This window comes from Lepidochelys kempii, chromosome 2, assembly GCF_965140265.1.
Source record: "Lepidochelys kempii isolate rLepKem1 chromosome 2, rLepKem1.hap2, whole genome shotgun sequence".
NCBI classification, from domain to species: Eukaryota; Metazoa; Chordata; order Testudines; family Cheloniidae; genus Lepidochelys; species Lepidochelys kempii.
In genome coordinates this window covers 634,511-653,027 of record NC_133257.1, presented here as the reverse complement: position 1 = coordinate 653,027, position 18,517 = coordinate 634,511, and the positions used below count along the sequence as shown (strand labels likewise).

Sequence of the window (18,517 nt, the reverse complement as noted above, 5' to 3'; positions counted from 1 at the left end):
GTTACACCTTTTCCCTGACCTTGGCTTGGTAAACGCTGCCACCACCCAAATGCAAAAAAAAAAACCTTTTGAACCCAGGAAGGAGCACTTGGGAATTCCTCCCTGTGGGGTACCCTCAAGTCCTTTCACCCCCCATCCCGGGAAGAGCTGAGAAAGAAAACAAAGGAAATTAGCTGTGGCTATCAACTAATCAAACAACATGCACAAACCTCTTAGGACACCGAAAATCCAATCCTGTTCTTAAAAAAGGTAAATTTTATTGAAAACAAAAAGAAAGAATATACATTTGAAACTTAGGCTTTTGTTAAATTTTAAAAAGAGCAAGTCCAAAAATCAAGCACCCAAAATAGCGTCCTTGGGGGTTCAGCTTAAAGGTTACAAGCAAACAAAAGCATCTAGGGTTAGCACAGAGGAGTCCACAAGCCAAGAAGAAATACTTTGATAATTTATGATCATACCTGCCTTAAGCTGCTTTATAGCATGGCTGCTCTGTCCCTCCAGCCCAGAGAACAACAGACAAAGGGAAAGTTTCTTTCCCAATTTTTAAAAGTTCTACCTTCCCATTGGCTCTTTTGGTCAGGTGCCCACTTTTTTTTTCTTTACTTGGGGGACTTTTTAACCCTTTACAGGTAAAGCAAGTAAAGAACAGCTACCAAGAGGGATTTTACCGCTGGCTGGGTGTCCATCAAAGGGAGATATCCCCCTCCCCCCCTTTATTTATCACATCTTCATCTCCCAATGAAGCAATCACCTTGGCATCTGTGTTTCCTCCAGAAGACAATCCAGGAGGATGGCAGGATCAAGCCAACCCCAAAGCACTTCATCTCATGGCTTGGTTTTCAGATGGGAGTCAAACCTAGAACATTCCTGCTCCGAAGCCGTACAAACCATTCTATTAGGAAATGCTACTTATCTAAATAGAAGCATTTCTCCCTCTGGGCACAGCAGAAACACATATCTCCAGAGTCAGCAGATAGTCCAAAATAAGGGGAATATCTTCCTTCTCTCAAAATGACTGGTCTCTCCCCCAGTTCTGTATGAGTCCAAGGTATGCCATCCACCATCAGACAGTTATTCAATTTTCACTCGCCTGCTGACTAGCAGATTCTTAAAAGGCCTGATCAGAACTTTCTCACCAGTAAGGAAAGCAACTCCTCACTGAGCCTTGAACCTTGTACTTTTGGTGCTCACTAAGGCCTTCCCTTCCCCTTCAAATGACTAGCTACAAGTTCCATGTCTCGCCTATTGATGAAAGCTTTATTCCTTGTGTCCACCACCTCTGCCAGAAGGGTAGGCGAACTCAGAACCTGAATGGTGGTTCCGCCGTACACAGTATTCCATAAGGACAAAGGTTTTTTTTATGAGTACATCGAAGGTAACCCCCAAGGTAGTTTCGGAGTTTCACATAAACCAGTCAATCCACTTGCCTGTATTTTTTCTTGAAACCCCAAGTATCTGAAGAGGAGACTTCATTCCCTCAACATGCGATGGACTTTGGATTTTTACCTACAAAGGACAAAACCAATCAGAAAATCACCTAGACTGTTTCTTGCCATAGCAGAACAAATTGGAGGATATCCTCTCAGAGGATCTCTAAATGGATCTCTGACAGTATCCTACCTTGCTAATAGTTGTCACAGCTTCCTCACTCTCATGGGATAAGGGCTCTCTCTACCAGGGCACAAGTGGCCTCAGTGGCATGGCCTCAAGTACCCCTGCTTGACATTTGCAGGGTAGCTATGTGAAGTTCCAGACACAAGTTTTTGAGAGATTGTGATCTGGTCCAAGGCTCCTTCACTGACTCAACTTTTGGGACAGTGGTCCTTCAAACAGCTTTGCTCTCTGTATCTTCGCTCCCTCCTCCTACTTGAGTACTGCTTGTCAGTCACCTGCAATGGAATACACAATGGCAGCAGTGCTATTACTTACCTTATAGCAGTGGTTCCCAAACTGGGGGTTCGCGAAATGTTACAGGGCGTTCTCAGGGGAAAATTCTCTAATGGCAAGGAGCCAGCAGCCTGGTGCCCCTGGACTTCCAAGAGCTAAGCAGATTGAAGCAAGCATATCTAGCAGACTGAGGAGATTTAAACTTCAAGACTCCTTATAAGAAATGGAAAGGGAGGTGGATATTTTTTGCTCTTTTTAAAATTAAATAGGCAGCTAGTATTTTTAAAATTATTATGAAGAACAAGTTTAAGCTTTGTTGTAACATGCGTTGTTTGCCTGGACTGCTCAAGACCCAAATGCTTGTGTATGAGGAACTCTTTGAGTTGGCTTCTTAAATACCTTCATACTGTTTCACATCTGATGCTCCTTGTTGAAACATAGGAGCCTTGTCTTATAACATGCTTATTCAAAGTGATACAAGCTACGAAAGTGAGATCTGGGAAGAGTGTTGTCATTTTCATAATGTAATAAAAATACTGTAATGATTAATAATAATGTGTAATAAGCATGTCATAAAAACAAATTGTATATTTCCAAGATCACTGCTTTTATAATTTATACTCAGGTAAAGGAGAAAATCCCTGGAAATATTCATTTTTAGGAGGGGGTTTGTGATTCTTGACATTTTAGTGAAAGGGGTTTACAGTTTGGTAACCACTGCCTTATAGTAACTGGAGGTTCTTCGAGATGTGCAGTTTGTGTCTGCATTCTACTACCCACCCTCTTTTCCCTATGCTTTAGATCATACCTGGATTTGCTTCAGAGAAGGAACTGGAGAGGGGGTTGGTCCACTCTGCCATTAATAACTGTGGCTGGAAGCACCAGGAGAGCAAGGCTACATGTGCAGACCAGTGGACACTGCTTGCAAGAATTCTCTGATTCCAGGTGCGTGGAGCACATAAGCACCAACATTTGAATATATATAGGGACTACACATCTTGAAGACCCTCCAGTTACTTAAGTAACTTTCTCTTCTGCAGAGCTTGAATAATTTTTGTGACTCTTGTCTGCACCCTCTCCAATTTTTCAAAATCTTTTTTTTAAAATGTACACACCAGAACTGGACACAGTATTCCAGTACTGGTCTTACTAACACTGTACTGTGAGGGGAAATCGTCTACCACTCCTACTAACTACTCTCCCTATTTATACGAAGGGCCTGTGTTATACAGGAGGTCAGGCTAGATGAGTTAATTTTCAATTCTGGCCTTAAAATCTATTAATCTATACATCCCAAGGATTGCATTAGATCGTTTTGCCAATTGTATTGCACTGGGAGCTCATGTTGATCTTGCTTCACTAGTTCACTGATGATTGTGAAGCACTTCAGTACTACAAAGCTGAATGTCATAGAAAAGTCCGTGAGGAAATTTATAATTTTTAGAGCACGGTTTGAATGGTGTGCAGTAAATAAAAATGGAGGCCACACAATGAACAACAGGGATAAAACAACATTTTGAATATTTGTTCATTCAGGGACCACAATCCATCTTGTGTATTGAATGAGGCAAGGTCCTGTGAGAAATATAGTATGTGATCATGTAATTATATGTTGTATCATAATATATACACCCAATGGGCCCAAGTTAAGATTCCATGGGCAACTTTACTAATGGCATCTCTTAACTTTAGAGTGCTTGAATTTGCAACTGTTAGAGACACAAGGTGGGTGAGGTAATAGCTTTTATTGGACCGACTTCTGTTAGTGAAACCATTAGGTTATTTTAATGTAATGGGTGGGTGTATTGTACACAGTGCTGCCAACTCCCACAACTTAGGCTGGGGCTGGAGCCCATGTGAGAACGATGACACAAGAAGCTTCAACACTTTCACAAATTTCACCTCTGACTGGGGCAGAACCACCTCCTGGGGAAGAGCAGCCAGTCAGAGCTGCTGCAGGAAGGGAGGAAGCAGAAAGACTCCACCAGGACTGGGCAGCTCTACTCCCCTTCTCCTCCTATGAGCAATGGGACAGCTCCTCTGCTTCTCCTCCCTGCTCCCCCACTGCAAAACCGGGACTGGGACAGGGGCTGTATGTGTGTGCTTGGATGGGATGGGTATGAACCCATAGAGCTATAGCAGGAGCAGAAGCGAGGCTAGCTGTGGGAAGAACTGAGTTGATTGGTGGGCTTTGGGGTCAACAAGTGGCTGTGGAGGCAAAAACTCCTGGAGCAGGAACCAATATCACTGTAATAAATTTGGGAGTATTGGCAACGCATTGACCCACATATGGTGGGAGCAGCAAATAGCGGTGGGAGTTCAACAATCCAAGAGTAAAACGAGTATTTTTTTAAATCTTATGATGTTTTGTGGTTGGACTCATGATTTTTGAGCCTTTGGGGCTGGCCATCCTATATATTCAAATAAATATAAAGCTCAGGGCCTACAGGTGATCAGGAGTAAGGTTGTGAAGTTTCTTCCTTTTTCAAAATGGCAGCTGTCTCCCATTGTTCTTAACAGGACTGATGCTGGGTTGCCGCTGCTTAAAGTAGGAACAATTTCACCACAGATTATTAGGTGACAGGGAGGCTGCCCCTGCTAAAGATGGCTGGCAGTGCCCATCATTCCCCATGAGGCTGAAGCCAGGTGCCCTCAGGTTGCCCCTTGCCGGCAGGGAAGCACAGAGAATAGGAGACACAGTGCAGCTGAGTGTAAACTTTGGTCTGGACTTAAGTTATATTGGTATAGCTACCTCAGTCGGAGTGTGAAAAAACACGTGCAGCAACACTGCCATGCCAACAAACCAAGCCCCAGTGCGTTATCCCAATGGAAGAGAGCTTCCGCTGGAATAGCGGGGAGGCGGTGTTCTTCTAGCGACAGAAAAACTCCTTCTGCGTCTACACACTGGGGCTTGGTTTGCACAGGCTCCCACGACTCATGTGGTATTTTTCTTTTACAAAATTGTTTTTACCCAGGTATGTTTGGCCTTTTTCAAAAATGGCCCAATCTCCCTTTGCTTTGAATCACAAAGTGCCCTCAGTCAATATGACTCTGATAATCTTCCGTTTCCCTTGATACACAAAGATACCCACTAGGCTGCTCCTAGTACAGATGGCCACCATGTATCTCCCCTTGTTTCCACAAGGGTTGGAATCAGGCTGCCAGCAGGAAAGATGGCTACTTCCCATGCCCTATACAGTTGTTGGGGACACCGGGGCATGGCCACTAGGTAACTCGAGGGGATGGAAGACCACGAGTGTCGATGAAGTCCCCTCGCACTAGGCCCAGTGTCCTTGGCCCCCCCCTCCCGCCTGGAGGCACTCGCAGCAGCTCTGCATACTAGGCCCAAGTGTCCTTGGCCCCCCCGCCCGGAGGCACACACAGCAGTTATGCTGAGGATCTGCAACAATATGCTGCGAAGTCAGACTGCCTGAAACTAAGCAAAGCCAAACAAAGCAAATATAAAAAAACAATGCTAAGTAAAGCAGTGTTGGGAACACTGGGGCATGGCCACTAGGTAACTCGAGGGGATGGAAGACCACGAGTGTCGATGAAGCCCCCTCGCACTAGGCCCCTGTGTCCTTGGGCCCCCCCCTCCTGCCTGGAGGCACTCGCAGCAGCTCTGTGTGCTAGGCCCAAGTGTCCTTGGCCCCCCCGCCTGGAGGCACACACAGCAGTTATGCTGAGAATCTGCAACAGTATGCTGCAGAGTCAGACTGCCTGAAACTAAGCAAGGCCAAACAGGGGAGATATGGAAGAACAATGCTGAATAAAGCAGCTTTATGTATAGTTTAACAAATGATACAGAGAATCAGGGAACTAGCTGGGAACTGGATTGGCTGGCTATATGGATACTTGGAGCAGCTTGCTATTGGATAAGTATGCTGGGAAAAAGGATGTATAAAAGCCTGTGTAACTTCCTGCTCTGTGTACAGGATTTGAGATTCAAATCTCCCTGTACCTTTTTGAAGCTTCAAATAAACTTTTCTGCTTCTCCACCCCGTTGTGATTATTGGGTGTAGCACACCGGGTAGTGAACCTACTCATGCTGTTGTTCAGCCTCTCGGCACTGGGTGCCGGCAACACAGTAGAACCTCAAAGATACGAACAGCAGAGTTACAGACTTACCGGTCAACCTGACACCATGTGGAACTGGAAGTCTTCAATCAGGCAGCAGTGCAGCCCTGGACGAAGAAAAAAAAAAAAAAAAAGGAAATACTGTACTGCCCGAGGTTCAGGGCTCCAGCAATGGGGGCTTGGGACTTCTGACCCTTGGGAGCACTGGGGCTCCGGGCTTTAGGCCGAGGGGGATGCTGGGTGTGGTGCTTCAGCCCCGCGGCTCTGTTCTTTGCTTCCGCCTGCTTGGGGGTGCTGGGGCTCAGAGCTTTCGCTACAAGTGGAGCCCGTTTCAGCCCCAGTACTCCCCCCGTAGCTAAAGCCCCGAGCCTTGGCTCCACCCACCTGGGGCTAAAACCGAGAAGAGAGCCAGGGGGAGCCCTAGTTCCAGTGCCACCTCTGGGGCTGGAGCCCTGGTGCCCACCGCGAGGGTGACACTGGGAGTGGAGCCCCAGCGCTCCCCTCAGGTCTCAAGGGCTGAGCCCTGATGCTCTTGCTGGGCACGACCCCCTCCCCCCTCCCCCCGCAGCCCCAAGCCCCCATATGGCTGAAGTCCACAACCTCTTGTTCAGACTTACGGAACATTTCAGAGTTATGGACAACCTCCATTCCTGAGGTGTCTGTAACGCTGAGGTTCTACTGGGATTTCAAAACGGCAGAGGAAGCTGGCAGTGCTGGAGACTGATGGGGAACAGTGGCGAGCAGGAAGGAGACCTGTGGGGGGAGGGACTACATGTGGGGGTATGTGAGGGAGGCAGTCAAGGGAGGGAGTGGGTGGAGGAAAGGAGGTGGTGGAGGGAAGAATGGGGACGAGGTGAGAGGGTCTGGGTGTGGGGGAGAAAGAGGGAGACGGGGGAGGATGTGTGTGTAGAGGAGCAGCAGACAATGGGAGAGGGTCTATAGGGGGCAGGAGGGAGATTGGGTGGGTCTGTGGGGTGGGAAGTAGAAAGTTGGGGGTAGGAAGGGTCTGTGGCAGAGGCAGGAGGGAGACGGCAGTGGGTGGGAAAGGGAGGGTCTGTGGTGGGGGTGGTAGGGAGACAGTGGGGGTGGAGGGTCTGTTAGGGGGAGCACAAGTGAGATGGGGAGAGGGTCTGTGGGGGGCAGGAGGGAGATGGGGAGGGGAATGTGTGTGGGAGGGAGGGGGAGGGGTGTGTGTGGGAGGGAGAGAGTGGGAAATCTTCCTGGGGGGGAGGGAGGGACACGGTGGTGGGAGGGTAGGGCCTCAGGGGCAGGAGGGAGATGGCAGGGGTAGAGATTCTGTGTGTAGGGGAGGGACTGGGTGGGGGAAAGAAGGGTCTGTGGAGGGAGGGAGATGATGGGGGAAGTCTGTGGGGGAGGGTGAGAGGGAGATGGGAAAATGTGGGGGGTGCGGGAAGGGTTGGGGGTAGGAGGGAGATGGGGAGTGTGTGTGGGAGGATGAGAGAGAGACAGTGGGGAATCTGTGGGAGAGAGGGAGGGACATGGTGGTGGGAGGGTAGAGCCGGGGGGGGGGCAGGACAGAGCTGGTGGGGGTAGATTCTGTGTGTAGGGGAGGGGGAGGGACTGGTTGGGGGAAAGGAGGGTCTGTGGGGGGAGGGAGACGATGGGGGGAGTCTGTGGGGGAGGGAGGGATATAGTGACAGACGGGAGGGTCTGTGGAGGGGATGGAGGGAGATGGGAAAATGTGGGGGTGCGGGAAGGGTCTGGGGGGTAGGAGGGAGATGGGGAGTTTGGGGGGGTGGGAGAGAGACAGTGGGGAATCTTTGTGGGAGAGAGGGAGGGACATGGTGGGGGGATGGAGGAAGATGGCAGGGGGGGATGGTGGGGGAAAGGAGAGTCCGTGGAGGGAGTGAGACTGTGGGGGGAGGGGAGAGTGTGAGGGAGATGGGGGAGGAGAGTCTGAGGGAGTGGCAGGGAGATGGTGGGGGGAGGGTCTGTGGGGGAAGGGTCTGGGGAGGTGGTAGGGAGGTGGTGGGAGGATGTTTGGGGGGGGATCTGTGGAGGGATGGAGGTGGCAGGGGGAATCTGTGGGTCGGGTGGGAGGGAAGAATGTGAGGGAGAAGGCGGGAGGAGGGTCAGTGGGGAAGAGCCGGCTGGGGGAAAGGGGGGCAGGGAGGTGGCAGGGGGAGGGTTGGTGGGGAGGGGCCGGCTGGGAGAAAGGAGGGTTTGTGGGGGCGGGAGGGTAAGGGAGTGTCTGGGGGGGTGGGAGGGAGGTGGAGGGTCTGGGGGGAGGGATGGTTGGTGGGAGGTGGCGGGGGGAGGGAGTGTCTGGGGGGGCGGGAGGGAGGTGGTGGCGGGAGGGGAAGGGAGGGAGTGTCTGGGGGGGCAGGAGGGAGGTGGAGTGTCTGGGGGGGCGGGAGGGGAAGGGAGGAAGGTGGCGGGAGGGAGGTGGCAGGGGCAGGGTCGCTGGGCAGGGAGGGGAGGGTCGGGAAGAGGGAGGTGGTGGGGAAGGGACAGTCGGGGGGGCGGGAGGTGGCGGGGCGGGAGGAGGGTCAGTGGGGAAGAGCCGGCTGGGGGAAAGGGGGGCAGGGAGGTGGCAGGGGAGGGTTGGTGGGGAGGGGCCGGCTGGGAGAAAGGAGGGTTTGTGGGGGCGGGAGGGTAAGGGAGTGTCTGGGGGGGTGGGAGGGAGGTGGAGGGTCTGGGGGGAGGGATGGTTGGTGGGAGGTGGCGGGGGGAGGGAGTGTCTGGGGGGGCGGGAGGGAGGTGGTGGCGGGAGGGGAAGGGAGGGAGTGTCTGGGGGGGCAGGAGGGAGGTGGAGTGTCTGGGGGGGCGGGAGGGGAAGGGAGGAAGGTGGCGGGAGGGAGGTGGCAGGGGCAGGGTCGCTGGGCAGGGAGGGGAGGGTCGGGAAGAGGGAGGTGGTGGGGAAGGGACAGTCGGGGGGGCGGGAGGTGGCGGGGCGGGAGGAGGGTCAGTGGGGAAGAGCCGGCTGGGGGAAAGGGGGGCAGGGAGGTGGCAGGGGAGGGTTGGTGGGGAGGGGCCGGCTGGGAGAAAGGAGGGTTTGTGGGGGCGGGAGGGTAAGGGAGTGTCTGGGGGGGTGGGAGGGAGGTGGAGGGTCTGGGGGGAGGGATGGTTGGTGGGAGGTGGCGGGGGGGAGGGAGTGTCTGGGGGGGCGGGAGGGGAAGGGAGGAAGGTGGCGGGAGGGAGGTGGCAGGGGCAGGGTCGCTGGGCAGGGAGGGGAGGGTCGGGAAGAGGGAGGTGGTGGGGAAGGGACAGTCGGGGGGGCGGGAGGTGGCGGGGGAAGGGGGGCGGGAGGAGGGGAGGGACCGGCGGCTGCAGACGGGCTGGGGGCTAGTAGCCGGGGGCGGGCGGGGTTCCCGCTTTCAGGGGTGACATTTGCGCCCCCCCACGGGGCCGGTTCAGCGTCCTCCCACCGGGCCACGAATAACGCGCAGCATGCTGGGAGTCGTAGTTCCGGGAGGGGCGGGGGAGCCCGCGGGGCATGCTGGGAGCCGTAGTTCCGGGAGGGGCGGGGCGGCCGCGGGGCATGCTGGGAGCCATAGTTCCGGGTGGGGCGGCCGCGGGGCATGCTGGGAGCCGTAGTTCCGGGTGGGGCGGGGCGGCCGCGGGGCATGCTGGGAGCCGTAGTTCCGGGTGGGGCGGGGCGGCCGCGACGCATGCTGGGAATCGTAGTTCCGGGTGGGGCGGGGCGGCCGCGACGCATGCTGGGAGCCGTAGTTCCAGATGACCGGACTCGGACTCCCAGGACCCATCACGGGGGCGGAGCGGCTGCGGCCTGAGGAGCCGGCGGGGCCCGAGCGCTGCAGCGACCCGGGCTGGAGTCGGAACCGCCGCGGCCTGAGTCTGAGGGAACCAGGCCCAACATGGCGGCCATGCGGAGCTCGCGCCTCCCCGGCCACTGAGACCCGGGGCCGCCCAGGAGGAGCCGGAGCCGGAGCGTCGGGACCCTTCCCCGGCCCGGCCCGGCCCGGCCCTTCCTCCTCCCAGAGCCGCCCCTCAGCGCCCCCGGCCCCTCCAGAGCGGCCTCGGCCCCGAGCCGCCCCCCCCCCCCGACTTGCCCCTCAGCGCCCCCGGCCCCTCCAGAGCGGCCCCGGCCCCGAGCCGCCCCCCCCCCCCCGACTTGCCCCTCAGCGCCCCCGGCCCCTCCAGAGCGGCCCCGGCCCCGAGCCGCCCCCCCCCCCCGACTTGCCCCTCAGCGGCTCCCGCCCCGGCCCCGAGCCGCCCCCCCTCAGCGCCCCCCCCCCCCGCCCTGCTCCTCAGCGGCTCCCGCCCCGGCCCCGAGCCGCCCCCCCCCCAGCGGCTCCCGCCCCGGCCCCGAGCCGCCCCCCCTCAGCGCCCCCCCCCGCCCTGCTCCTCAGCGGCTCCCGCCCCGAGCCGCCCCCCTCAGCGCCCCCCCACCTGCCCCTCAGCGGCTCCCGCCCCGGCCCCGAGCCGCCCCCCCCCAGCGGCTCCGCCCCCCCCCCAGCCCCTCAGCGGCTCCCGCCCCCGCCCCGGCCCGCGGCCGCCCCGGCAGGATGCTGCGCTGCATGCCGCCGCTGTGGCGCTGTAACCGGCACGTGGAGGCGCTGGACCGGCGGCACTGCTCGCTGCAGGCCGTGCCCGAGGAGATCTACCGCTACAGCCGCTCGCTGGAGGAGCTGCTGCTGGACGCCAACCAGCTGCGGGAGCTGCCCAAGGTCGGCGCCCGCTGGGGGGGGGGGGGGGCGCGGGGCCAGGGTGGGGCGGGCGGCGAGCCGTCGGGGGAGGGGTACTGGGGGGCGCTGGAGGGGGCGTGGCCGCAGAAGCCCTGGGGTTGGGGCAGGGGCGCCGGTGATGGGGAGCACTGGAAAGGGGGAAGCGCCTGTGCCGTTGTGGGGCTGGGTGAAAGAGGAGCTCTTGGCTGGCCAGCAGAGCGGGGAGCCAGGCAAGGCAGCAGGAATAGCAAGGTGGTACTGGTAATGGGGGGAAGGGGTATTGTAGTAGCCCTGGGGTTGCCTACAGGTAACAGGGAGGCTCTGGAAGGCATCGATGGACTCTAAGTAGAAGGAATTGGAGTATGGGGGCAGGGAATAAGGAGCTGGAGGGGTTGTAGTTAATCCATCTTTATTTCCCTGTAGAAATTTTCCTGAAAAAACCCAGCCCATTCAAATGTTGGGGTCAGTGGGAAAGGCTCTTGGTCTGGTTCAAACTTCTGCCTTCTCTTGCGGCTGAGACTGCTTTGAACAGGCTTGACCCGTCACCCGTTCAGTTTCCGCAACTTCATCTTTAGGGGTGGTGCGGGGATGGAGGGCGCTTGGTAAAAGTCTGAATAAATGTACCTCACTTCCTCCTAGCACCTTTTCCATTTCACCTGCTCTTATTACCTACTCCTTGGAGAATCCCACCATGTGTAAATCCACATTTCCTCTGTGGCGGCAGGACTGGGCTCTAGCAGCTTGCAAGGATAGATTTGATTTGTGTGTTGGGAGCATTTGTCCCTCCTGGTGGTGCTGTCCTATCCTGGGGACTCGCTACCAGAGCTCTTTCTGATGGCTCTTCTGCTTGTCTACACTTACAGCAACCAGCAGCATAGCTGCACTTGGTCTGGTGCTGCTGTAGCACTTAGTGAAGATGCTACCTAGGCTGACCCGGAGAGCTTCTCCCGTTTGCATAGTTAATCCACCTCCATGAGAGGTGGTAGCTATGTTGCTGGGAGAAGCCCTTCCTTTTACAGACAGGGGTTAGGTCTGTAAAATTACGTCGCTCAGGGGGGTGGATTTTCTACCCCTGAGCGACGTAGTTATACTGACATAAGATCAAGCCTTAGTTTGAAATGTTAAGTTCTATGTGGCCTGATAACTTTAGTCCCCTGAATCTTTTTAGGGTTTTATAATTGCCCTGTGCCCATCACCATAGTGCCTGAGTTCCAGGAAAGGAAGCACTCTGTTTCCCATGGACACCTGCACTTTTTAGCCTTTGTAGGATGACTTCTGCAGGACTGTCGGTATACACAGCAGCATACAGCAGGGGAACAAATAGCAGGTCCCTGTACTTAGGGGCTTAGTTTGCAAGCACAGCAGGTCAGATTCTTGCATTAGAGTTGTGAGGGGCTCTTAGATCATTTAATCCAGTCTCTGACCAGTTCATGGCGGGTGAATGCAATACTGAATGACATGAGCATAGTCTAGCAAGAAAGTTTTGTTACAGGGCAGGGAGAGAGCTTGGTCAACAGAGATTCAGAGGCTCTTCCATGCGTAGGGAGAGTCATAAAAGAAGGCATTGAGTCTAGAGTGGGTGGGTGAAGGAGTTGATGGGGAGAGGTCAGAAGAAACTTGGGTGGAGCAGAGAGAGCGGGACTGTGGAGGAGGGTGGAATTGCGTAGGATTGAAAGTAATAGAGAAGTTACAGGGTAGCTGCATCTTGGAGGGGTAGTGATGGGAGATGTGAGGATGGGAGGCTGCACTAGCAGGTGGGAGATGATGGAAGCCTGGGCAGGCAGGCTAGTTACATGGAGAGAAGGAAAGAGCTGGGACAAGGAACCAAGCTTGACAACAGACGTGTAAGGATGACTGCCATGCTGAGTGACTGAGGAGGACGAGAGCTGGCAGTGGGAGACATAGGGCTGACATGGGTAGTGTCTGACTTGGGAAATCATCCAAATTAAACATGGCAGCTGAGGTCTCACCATGGAAAGTGTGGCTGGAGAAGCGAAGGCTAAAGTTGCTCATATTCCATGCTGAGGATTGCAGGAGACAAAAGAATGTAGCCGTGGGGACTCTCACCGTGTGGGGTCCAGATCCTTTGAGCACTTCCTTCCTGCCCAAACTCCTGGAGTGACACTGACCCAGGACAGAAGGTGCCTCCCTTGTGGGTTCCAGATTGCAGCTGATCCAAAGAGCTCTCGTTGCTGGCTCCTAGTGTGGAGGAGGGAAGTTAGTATGATGCTTGTGGGTGCACTGGCAAGCTCTGTCTGCTTTGCATAGATTTCTTCCTGCTCTGGCTCCCTGCTGTTTGCATCAGTAGCAGGGCCCTTTCCTGGTAGGTGGGAGTTGTTGATTGTAGAGTTCCCTCCTGCTTCACTGCAGTTGGCCTGGGGCAGGAGGTACCTCCTTTGTCCAGGGGCTGGGCTCCTGCAGCTCTGAGCCCAGCTGTGTGAAACCCAAAGCCAGACGGGGCCTCTGCTGGGCTAATTAAGATCAGCTTTTATTTTGCTGGGACCTGGGTGGAGGCTTCTGGGTTTTTATTTACTTCTGTGGAGGAGTAAAGCTGCTCCTTCTAATCTCTCAACACTAACTCAGCCCCTCCCTGGTATGGAGGGAGACAGCCAGCAAAGATTAATCAATGGCTTCAGCTCTTCCCCTCCTGCCTCTTGTACTGCCTTGTTGCACTCTGCTTCCCTTTGGAAAGGAGGGTTGGCAATGAGCAGGTCCCCTTGGTCTTTGTGTGGAATTCTCTGCATCTCAGGCCTTGTCTAAACACACAAGTGGCAGTAATTTAACAAAAAGAAAAGGAGTACTTGTGGCACCTTAGAGACTAACCAATTTATTTGAGCTCACGAAAGCTCATGCTCAAATAAATTGGTTAGTCTCTAAGGTGCCACAAGTACTCCTTTTCTTTTTGCGAATACAGACTAACACGGCTGTTACTCTGAAACCAGTAATTTAACAAATTCAGCTTAGAAACTGCTTTTGTTTGATTGGTGCTTGAATGTGTTAGGAATCAGTTTAGTTAAATTGGCACAACCTTTGTATTTCAACATAGCCTGTGTTGCTCTAAAGTTAGGTGTAGCTGGGGCAGCTGCTGCTGTAGTGGTCCTGTCTGAGGCTGAGCAGCTGGTTTCCTCACTCAACTCATCCCTTCCCCTCTGCCACAGCTTTCCCTTTTGTCAAATCCTGGACAGTAGTGACTCTGACCAAGATTTCAGGGATAACAGTGAACAAGCAACTCCACTGAGCTCCCCCTGTGATCCTGGGGTAGAAAAAGCTAATATGATCCTTGGATATATAAACAGGGGAGTAGGAGTGGGGTGGTGATTTTAAATCTCAATACAGTATTGTTGAGACCAATATTGGAATACTGTGTCCAGTTCTGGTGTCCACATTTTAAAAAAGGAAGTTGAAAAATTGGAGAAAAGACACACAAATGAGTTGAGGGCTGACGAAAATGCCTCATAGTGAGAGACTGAAAGAGCTCAATCTATTATAGGTTTCAGAGTAACAGCCGTGTTAGTCTGTATTCGCAAAAAGAAAAGGAGTACTTGTGGCACCTTAGAGACTAACCAATTTATTTGAGCATGAGCTTTCGTGAGCTACAGCTCACTTCATTGGATGCTCTGTGTAGAGAGTTGTCACTTTGGATGGGCTATCACCAGCAGGAGAGTGAATTTGTGTGGGGGGGTGGAGGGTGAGAAAACCTGGATTTGTGCTGGAAATGGCCCAACTTGATGATCACTTTAGATAAGCTATTACCAGCAGGACAGTGGGGTGGGAGGAGGTATTGTTTCATATTCTCTGTGTGTATATAAAGTCTGCTGCAGTTTCCACGGTATGCATCCGATGAAGTGAGCTGTAGCTCACTAAAGCCCATGCTCAAATAAATTGGTTAGTCTCTAAGGTGCCACAAGTACTCCTTTTCTTTCAATCTATTATAGTTTATCAAAAAAAAATTATATGGCTTGATTATAGTGTATAAGAACCTTGAGAGGAGGAAAATGACAGGTGCTCTTCTATTCAGTGGAGAGAGACATAACAAGAACCAATGACTGCAACTTAAAGCAAGAAAATTCAAATTTAAAGTCTGTGCCTAACAGTGCGGTTAATTAACCATTGCAACAAACTACCAAGTGAAGCTCAACCTATTCAGCTAACAAAGAGCAGGTTAAGGGGTGACTTGATTACAGTCTACCTACATGGAGAACCAATATTTAATAGCCCCCTCAGTCTAGCAGAGAAAGGTCTAACATGATCCAATGGCTGGAAGTTGAAGCCAGACAAATTCAGACTGGAAATAAGGTGTAAATTTGTATCGGTGACGGTAACTAACGCATGGAACAATTTACCAAGGGTCATGGTATATTTTCCATTACTGACAATTTTTAAATCAGGATTGGATGTTTTTTCTAAAAGGCATGCTCTGGGAATTATTTAGGGGAAGTTCTACGGCCTGTGTTATAGGGAGATCAGGCTAGATGATCACAATGACCCCTTCTGGCCTCAGAATTATGGAAGTGGTGAATTCTCCATCTCTTGATGTCTTCATATCAAGACTAGATTATTATAATGATCCTTTATGGCCTTAAACTATATGAAAATGAATATATGAAATGTGGATTGATACCCCCATCTGTGGGGGTTCTGAGGCCAGAGTCAATATCAGTGTGTTGGGCAGTGTACAGACACATGGGATACACCAAGGAGTACTCATTCTAGGACAAAGCCCAAATTAGTGTAACAGTAGAGGCGGGCTGGGAGCAGCAGGACCACAAAGCTATGCAGGCTGCTGTGTACTCAGTTACATTGGACTGAATGGCAGAAATCTCTCTCTGCCCAGGGTGGCCTTCATGCTGTGCTTGCCCGTTATCTGGGCCCTGTACAAAGCAAGGAAGGGTGGAGGCAGAGAGATGGGAAAGACTAGTTAGGTTCTGTTCAGTCCTTTTTCAGGGACCAGTTGGGGCTTTTATTGCACCCGCTGAATCTCTCCTCTCAGTAATTTCACTAGCTAACTTCCTGCACCCGCTGAGGTACAGGCAGCCCTGGACCAGCTGCCTGCTACATCTTTATATATTTGAGGATCCCCTTGTCAGCTCCTTAGTGATAGTTATTCTCACAGAATCTCCCTCCTTTACCTGCTAGCCAGACTGTGACTTACTCAGTATCTCAGGGGCTCTAGAAACGGTTGGGTCCCTTCCCCTCTGATTGCTGGACCTACTTCTCTGTGCTTTGTTTATATAATCCCTCCTTACTCCACTTGACTGTAGTAATTCATGCTGCTTTTTGCAGATGTATCTGGCTGTGTCTCCTTGAACCATGACATTGATAAATATAGGGAGCAGCGTAGTGAGAGGTAATGATAGCTGGACCGTCCTATGTGGGGAGGAAGATGAACTAGGTGATCTATGGGCCTTGTCCATCTGTAGATCCTGTGAAGCTTTGTTACCTCTCCCTCTTCCATTTGGCTTCAGGGCATTTTAGCCATGTCTCTGAGCTAGTCCCTTACAATCCACCTTCCTATTCTCTGCGTTCTTCATTTTCAGAGGAATCGTTTGTGCCTAATGGTGTCTGAGGAGCCCCCACTGCTTCCTCCCACTCAGGGGGATTTTAACTCTTCTTCCCAGGGCCCCCATGAGATTTCTTCATTCCCCCAAATTTGCTTCGCTGCATTCTAACGCCTTGTGTTACTGCACTCTCTGAATGCCGCACTCCTTGTTGTGCTAAGTTCAGGCTGCGTGGGGTCATTGACTCCCAACTATCCTGTCATTCTCACATTCTCAGCCCATTTCTTCCTTTCAGAGGTAGATCTTATTTGGTATTTGTATTGTGGTGCCTTGCAAAGGCCCCCCATGAGGAATGGCACCTCGTGGTGCTGGGTGCTGCACAAACACATAGGATGATGTGACCTCTGCCCTGAAGAAGCTGTAATCCAATTGCAAACAAGATGCACCAAGTGTGTGTGTGAGTAGCTATTGCATAACTTGAGGGTTCTCAGTCACTGACAGTTGTTTTGGTATAGTTCAAGCAAATAATTGCGTATTCGTGACTGCTCAGCTGGCCTGTTGTTAATGGCTGATTCCTTGTAGGAGTCCTGGCAGAAGTAGATTTGGAGAGGATTTGGAAGGAGGGAGTAGTAACCTGACGGATCAGTGCAGGAAGGGCCTTCCATACATAAGGATGGCATGGAAGAAAGCATGAGGATATTTGTGAGAGCAGTTGACACATGGAACTTCGTGGCTGGCATCATTGAGGGGAAGGGTGTGTGTGATAGAGCAGGTTTCAGAGTAGCAGCCGTGTTAGTCTGTATCCGCAAAAAGAACAGGAGGACTTGTGGCACCTTAGAGACTAACAAATTTATTTGAGCATAAGCTTTCGTGAGCTACAGCTATATCTCTCTGTGGTAGAGCAGATAAGCAACAAGAAGCGGAGATCTGGATATTTCTTGGACTTTTTTGTAAATTTTTGCTTTGTCAGCTGTGGTCCACCCTCTGCTATGATCTAGACCAGTGGTTCCCACATTTGTTCCGCCGCTTGTGCAGGAAAAGTCCCTGGTGGGCCGGGCCAGTTTGTTTATCTGCTTTGTCTGCAGGTTCGGCCGTGCGGTTCGCTGCTTCAGGCCAATGGGAGCCGCTGGAAGCAGCGCGTGATCGGCTGAACCTGCGGACACGGCAGGTAGGTAAACCGGTCCGCCCAGGGCTTTCCCCGCACAAGTGGCGGAACAAGTTTAGGAACCACTGATCTAGACTCATCTCTCAAGCTAAGCAGGTTCAGGCCTGGGCAGTACTTGGATGGGAGATCTCCAGCAAATGTTCAGGATGCCAGGGTGGATTTGATTTAAATCACTAGTCAGGAAGACTCGATTTAATCATGGAATGCATAAAAGTGCATTCTTATTGGTTGTTATAACCTTAATACATACTCTTCGCAACTCAGAGATAGATGAGACCCAAATTGGGTCTCTCTTATGGACTGCTGCCATTCTAGGTTTTCCCTTCTAGGGGAAATAGTATGGTAGGTCTCAAATCAATGAAGTCTACACTCAGAAAGACCTCAAGACTTCTGGAATATGCTGCTCAAACAGCTTCACTTTTGTTTCTAGTGCCTGTCCCTCCCTTCTCACATTTATCTCCAGATTTCTTCTCCTTGTCCAGATCTATTCCGCCCCCAACAATCTTCTATTCATTGAACTTTTTGAAACTTTGCACTTTTAGAGAGAGGTAAGGGATTGACTCTGTGTACACAAATTTGCAGAGGGACAATAGGGTTGAGGTCTGTTATTTCTCACCTCTTTATTTATTTATTTATTTAAAACATTTTTGCTGTTAACAAGCATGTTACCTCTGGAGACACAAATCCACAGTTTGAGAACTGCAAAACTAAGCATCTCTGATGGTATCTTCTAGACTGAACACTGAGTCCCATTGGGTAGATAGAAAAATTAACCTAAATAATCTATACAGAAGCCCCTGGAGCCCCATGAGATCGGGTCCCTCATCCATGAACTATTGGAGCTCACTTTACAACGTTTTTCTTAAAGATTACATGACTATATTGTCTCATACTGTAGAATTAGAATTTATAATCCCTATTCCATGATGAGATACATTATAGCTCAAAGATATCTTGATTAAAACTATCCTTAGGTTTCTCCTCAAAAATCCAATTTAAATAAAAAAATCAGGTTGTTTTTTTTTTTTAAATCATTGATTTTTATCCACCCTGCAGGGTGCAGCAGCAGCAAGAAATGGCGGTGCCTCAGCTGGCACTCTTCCCTCTGAGTCTGTGACAGACCCGTGCCCCAGTGTGGTGCTCGAGGGGTGCTGTGCTCCGTGGAGTGGCAGTAGGGGCTGTCTTTACTCAGTGCTGACCGTAATGCCCCAGCGTGGCGCTAGGGGGTACTGTGCTGCTGA

General features: G+C 52.2%; 1 protein-coding gene and 1 long non-coding RNA gene across 31 annotated transcripts in view; one reads left to right on the top strand and one right to left on the bottom strand.

The window, feature by feature from the left end:
• Window positions 1-238: 238 nt before the first annotated feature.
• LOC140906220 (uncharacterized) lies at window positions 239-7,490 on the bottom strand. The gene is made up of 4 exons (XR_012157046.1): window positions 6,582-7,490; window positions 6,016-6,071; window positions 1,621-1,889; window positions 239-1,506 (listed from the first exon to the last, which is right to left on the bottom strand). It is a non-coding gene; the product is annotated as an uncharacterized lncRNA (long non-coding RNA).
• A 2,910-nt stretch (window positions 7,491-10,400) lies between these two features.
• The window catches only part of SCRIB (scribble planar cell polarity protein), a 238,659-nt gene continuing 230,542 nt past the window's right edge, over window positions 10,401-18,517 (top strand). For all 30 annotated transcript variants that reach the window (XR_012157045.1, XM_073329722.1, XM_073329726.1 and 27 more), the window contains exon 1: window positions 10,401-10,616. Coding sequence is in view for 29 of the 30 variants with exons in the window: in XM_073329722.1 (XP_073185823.1) it covers window positions 10,455-10,616 (162 nt within the window). In the remaining variant the exon portion in view is untranslated. The remainder of the gene's footprint in view (window positions 10,617-18,517) is intronic.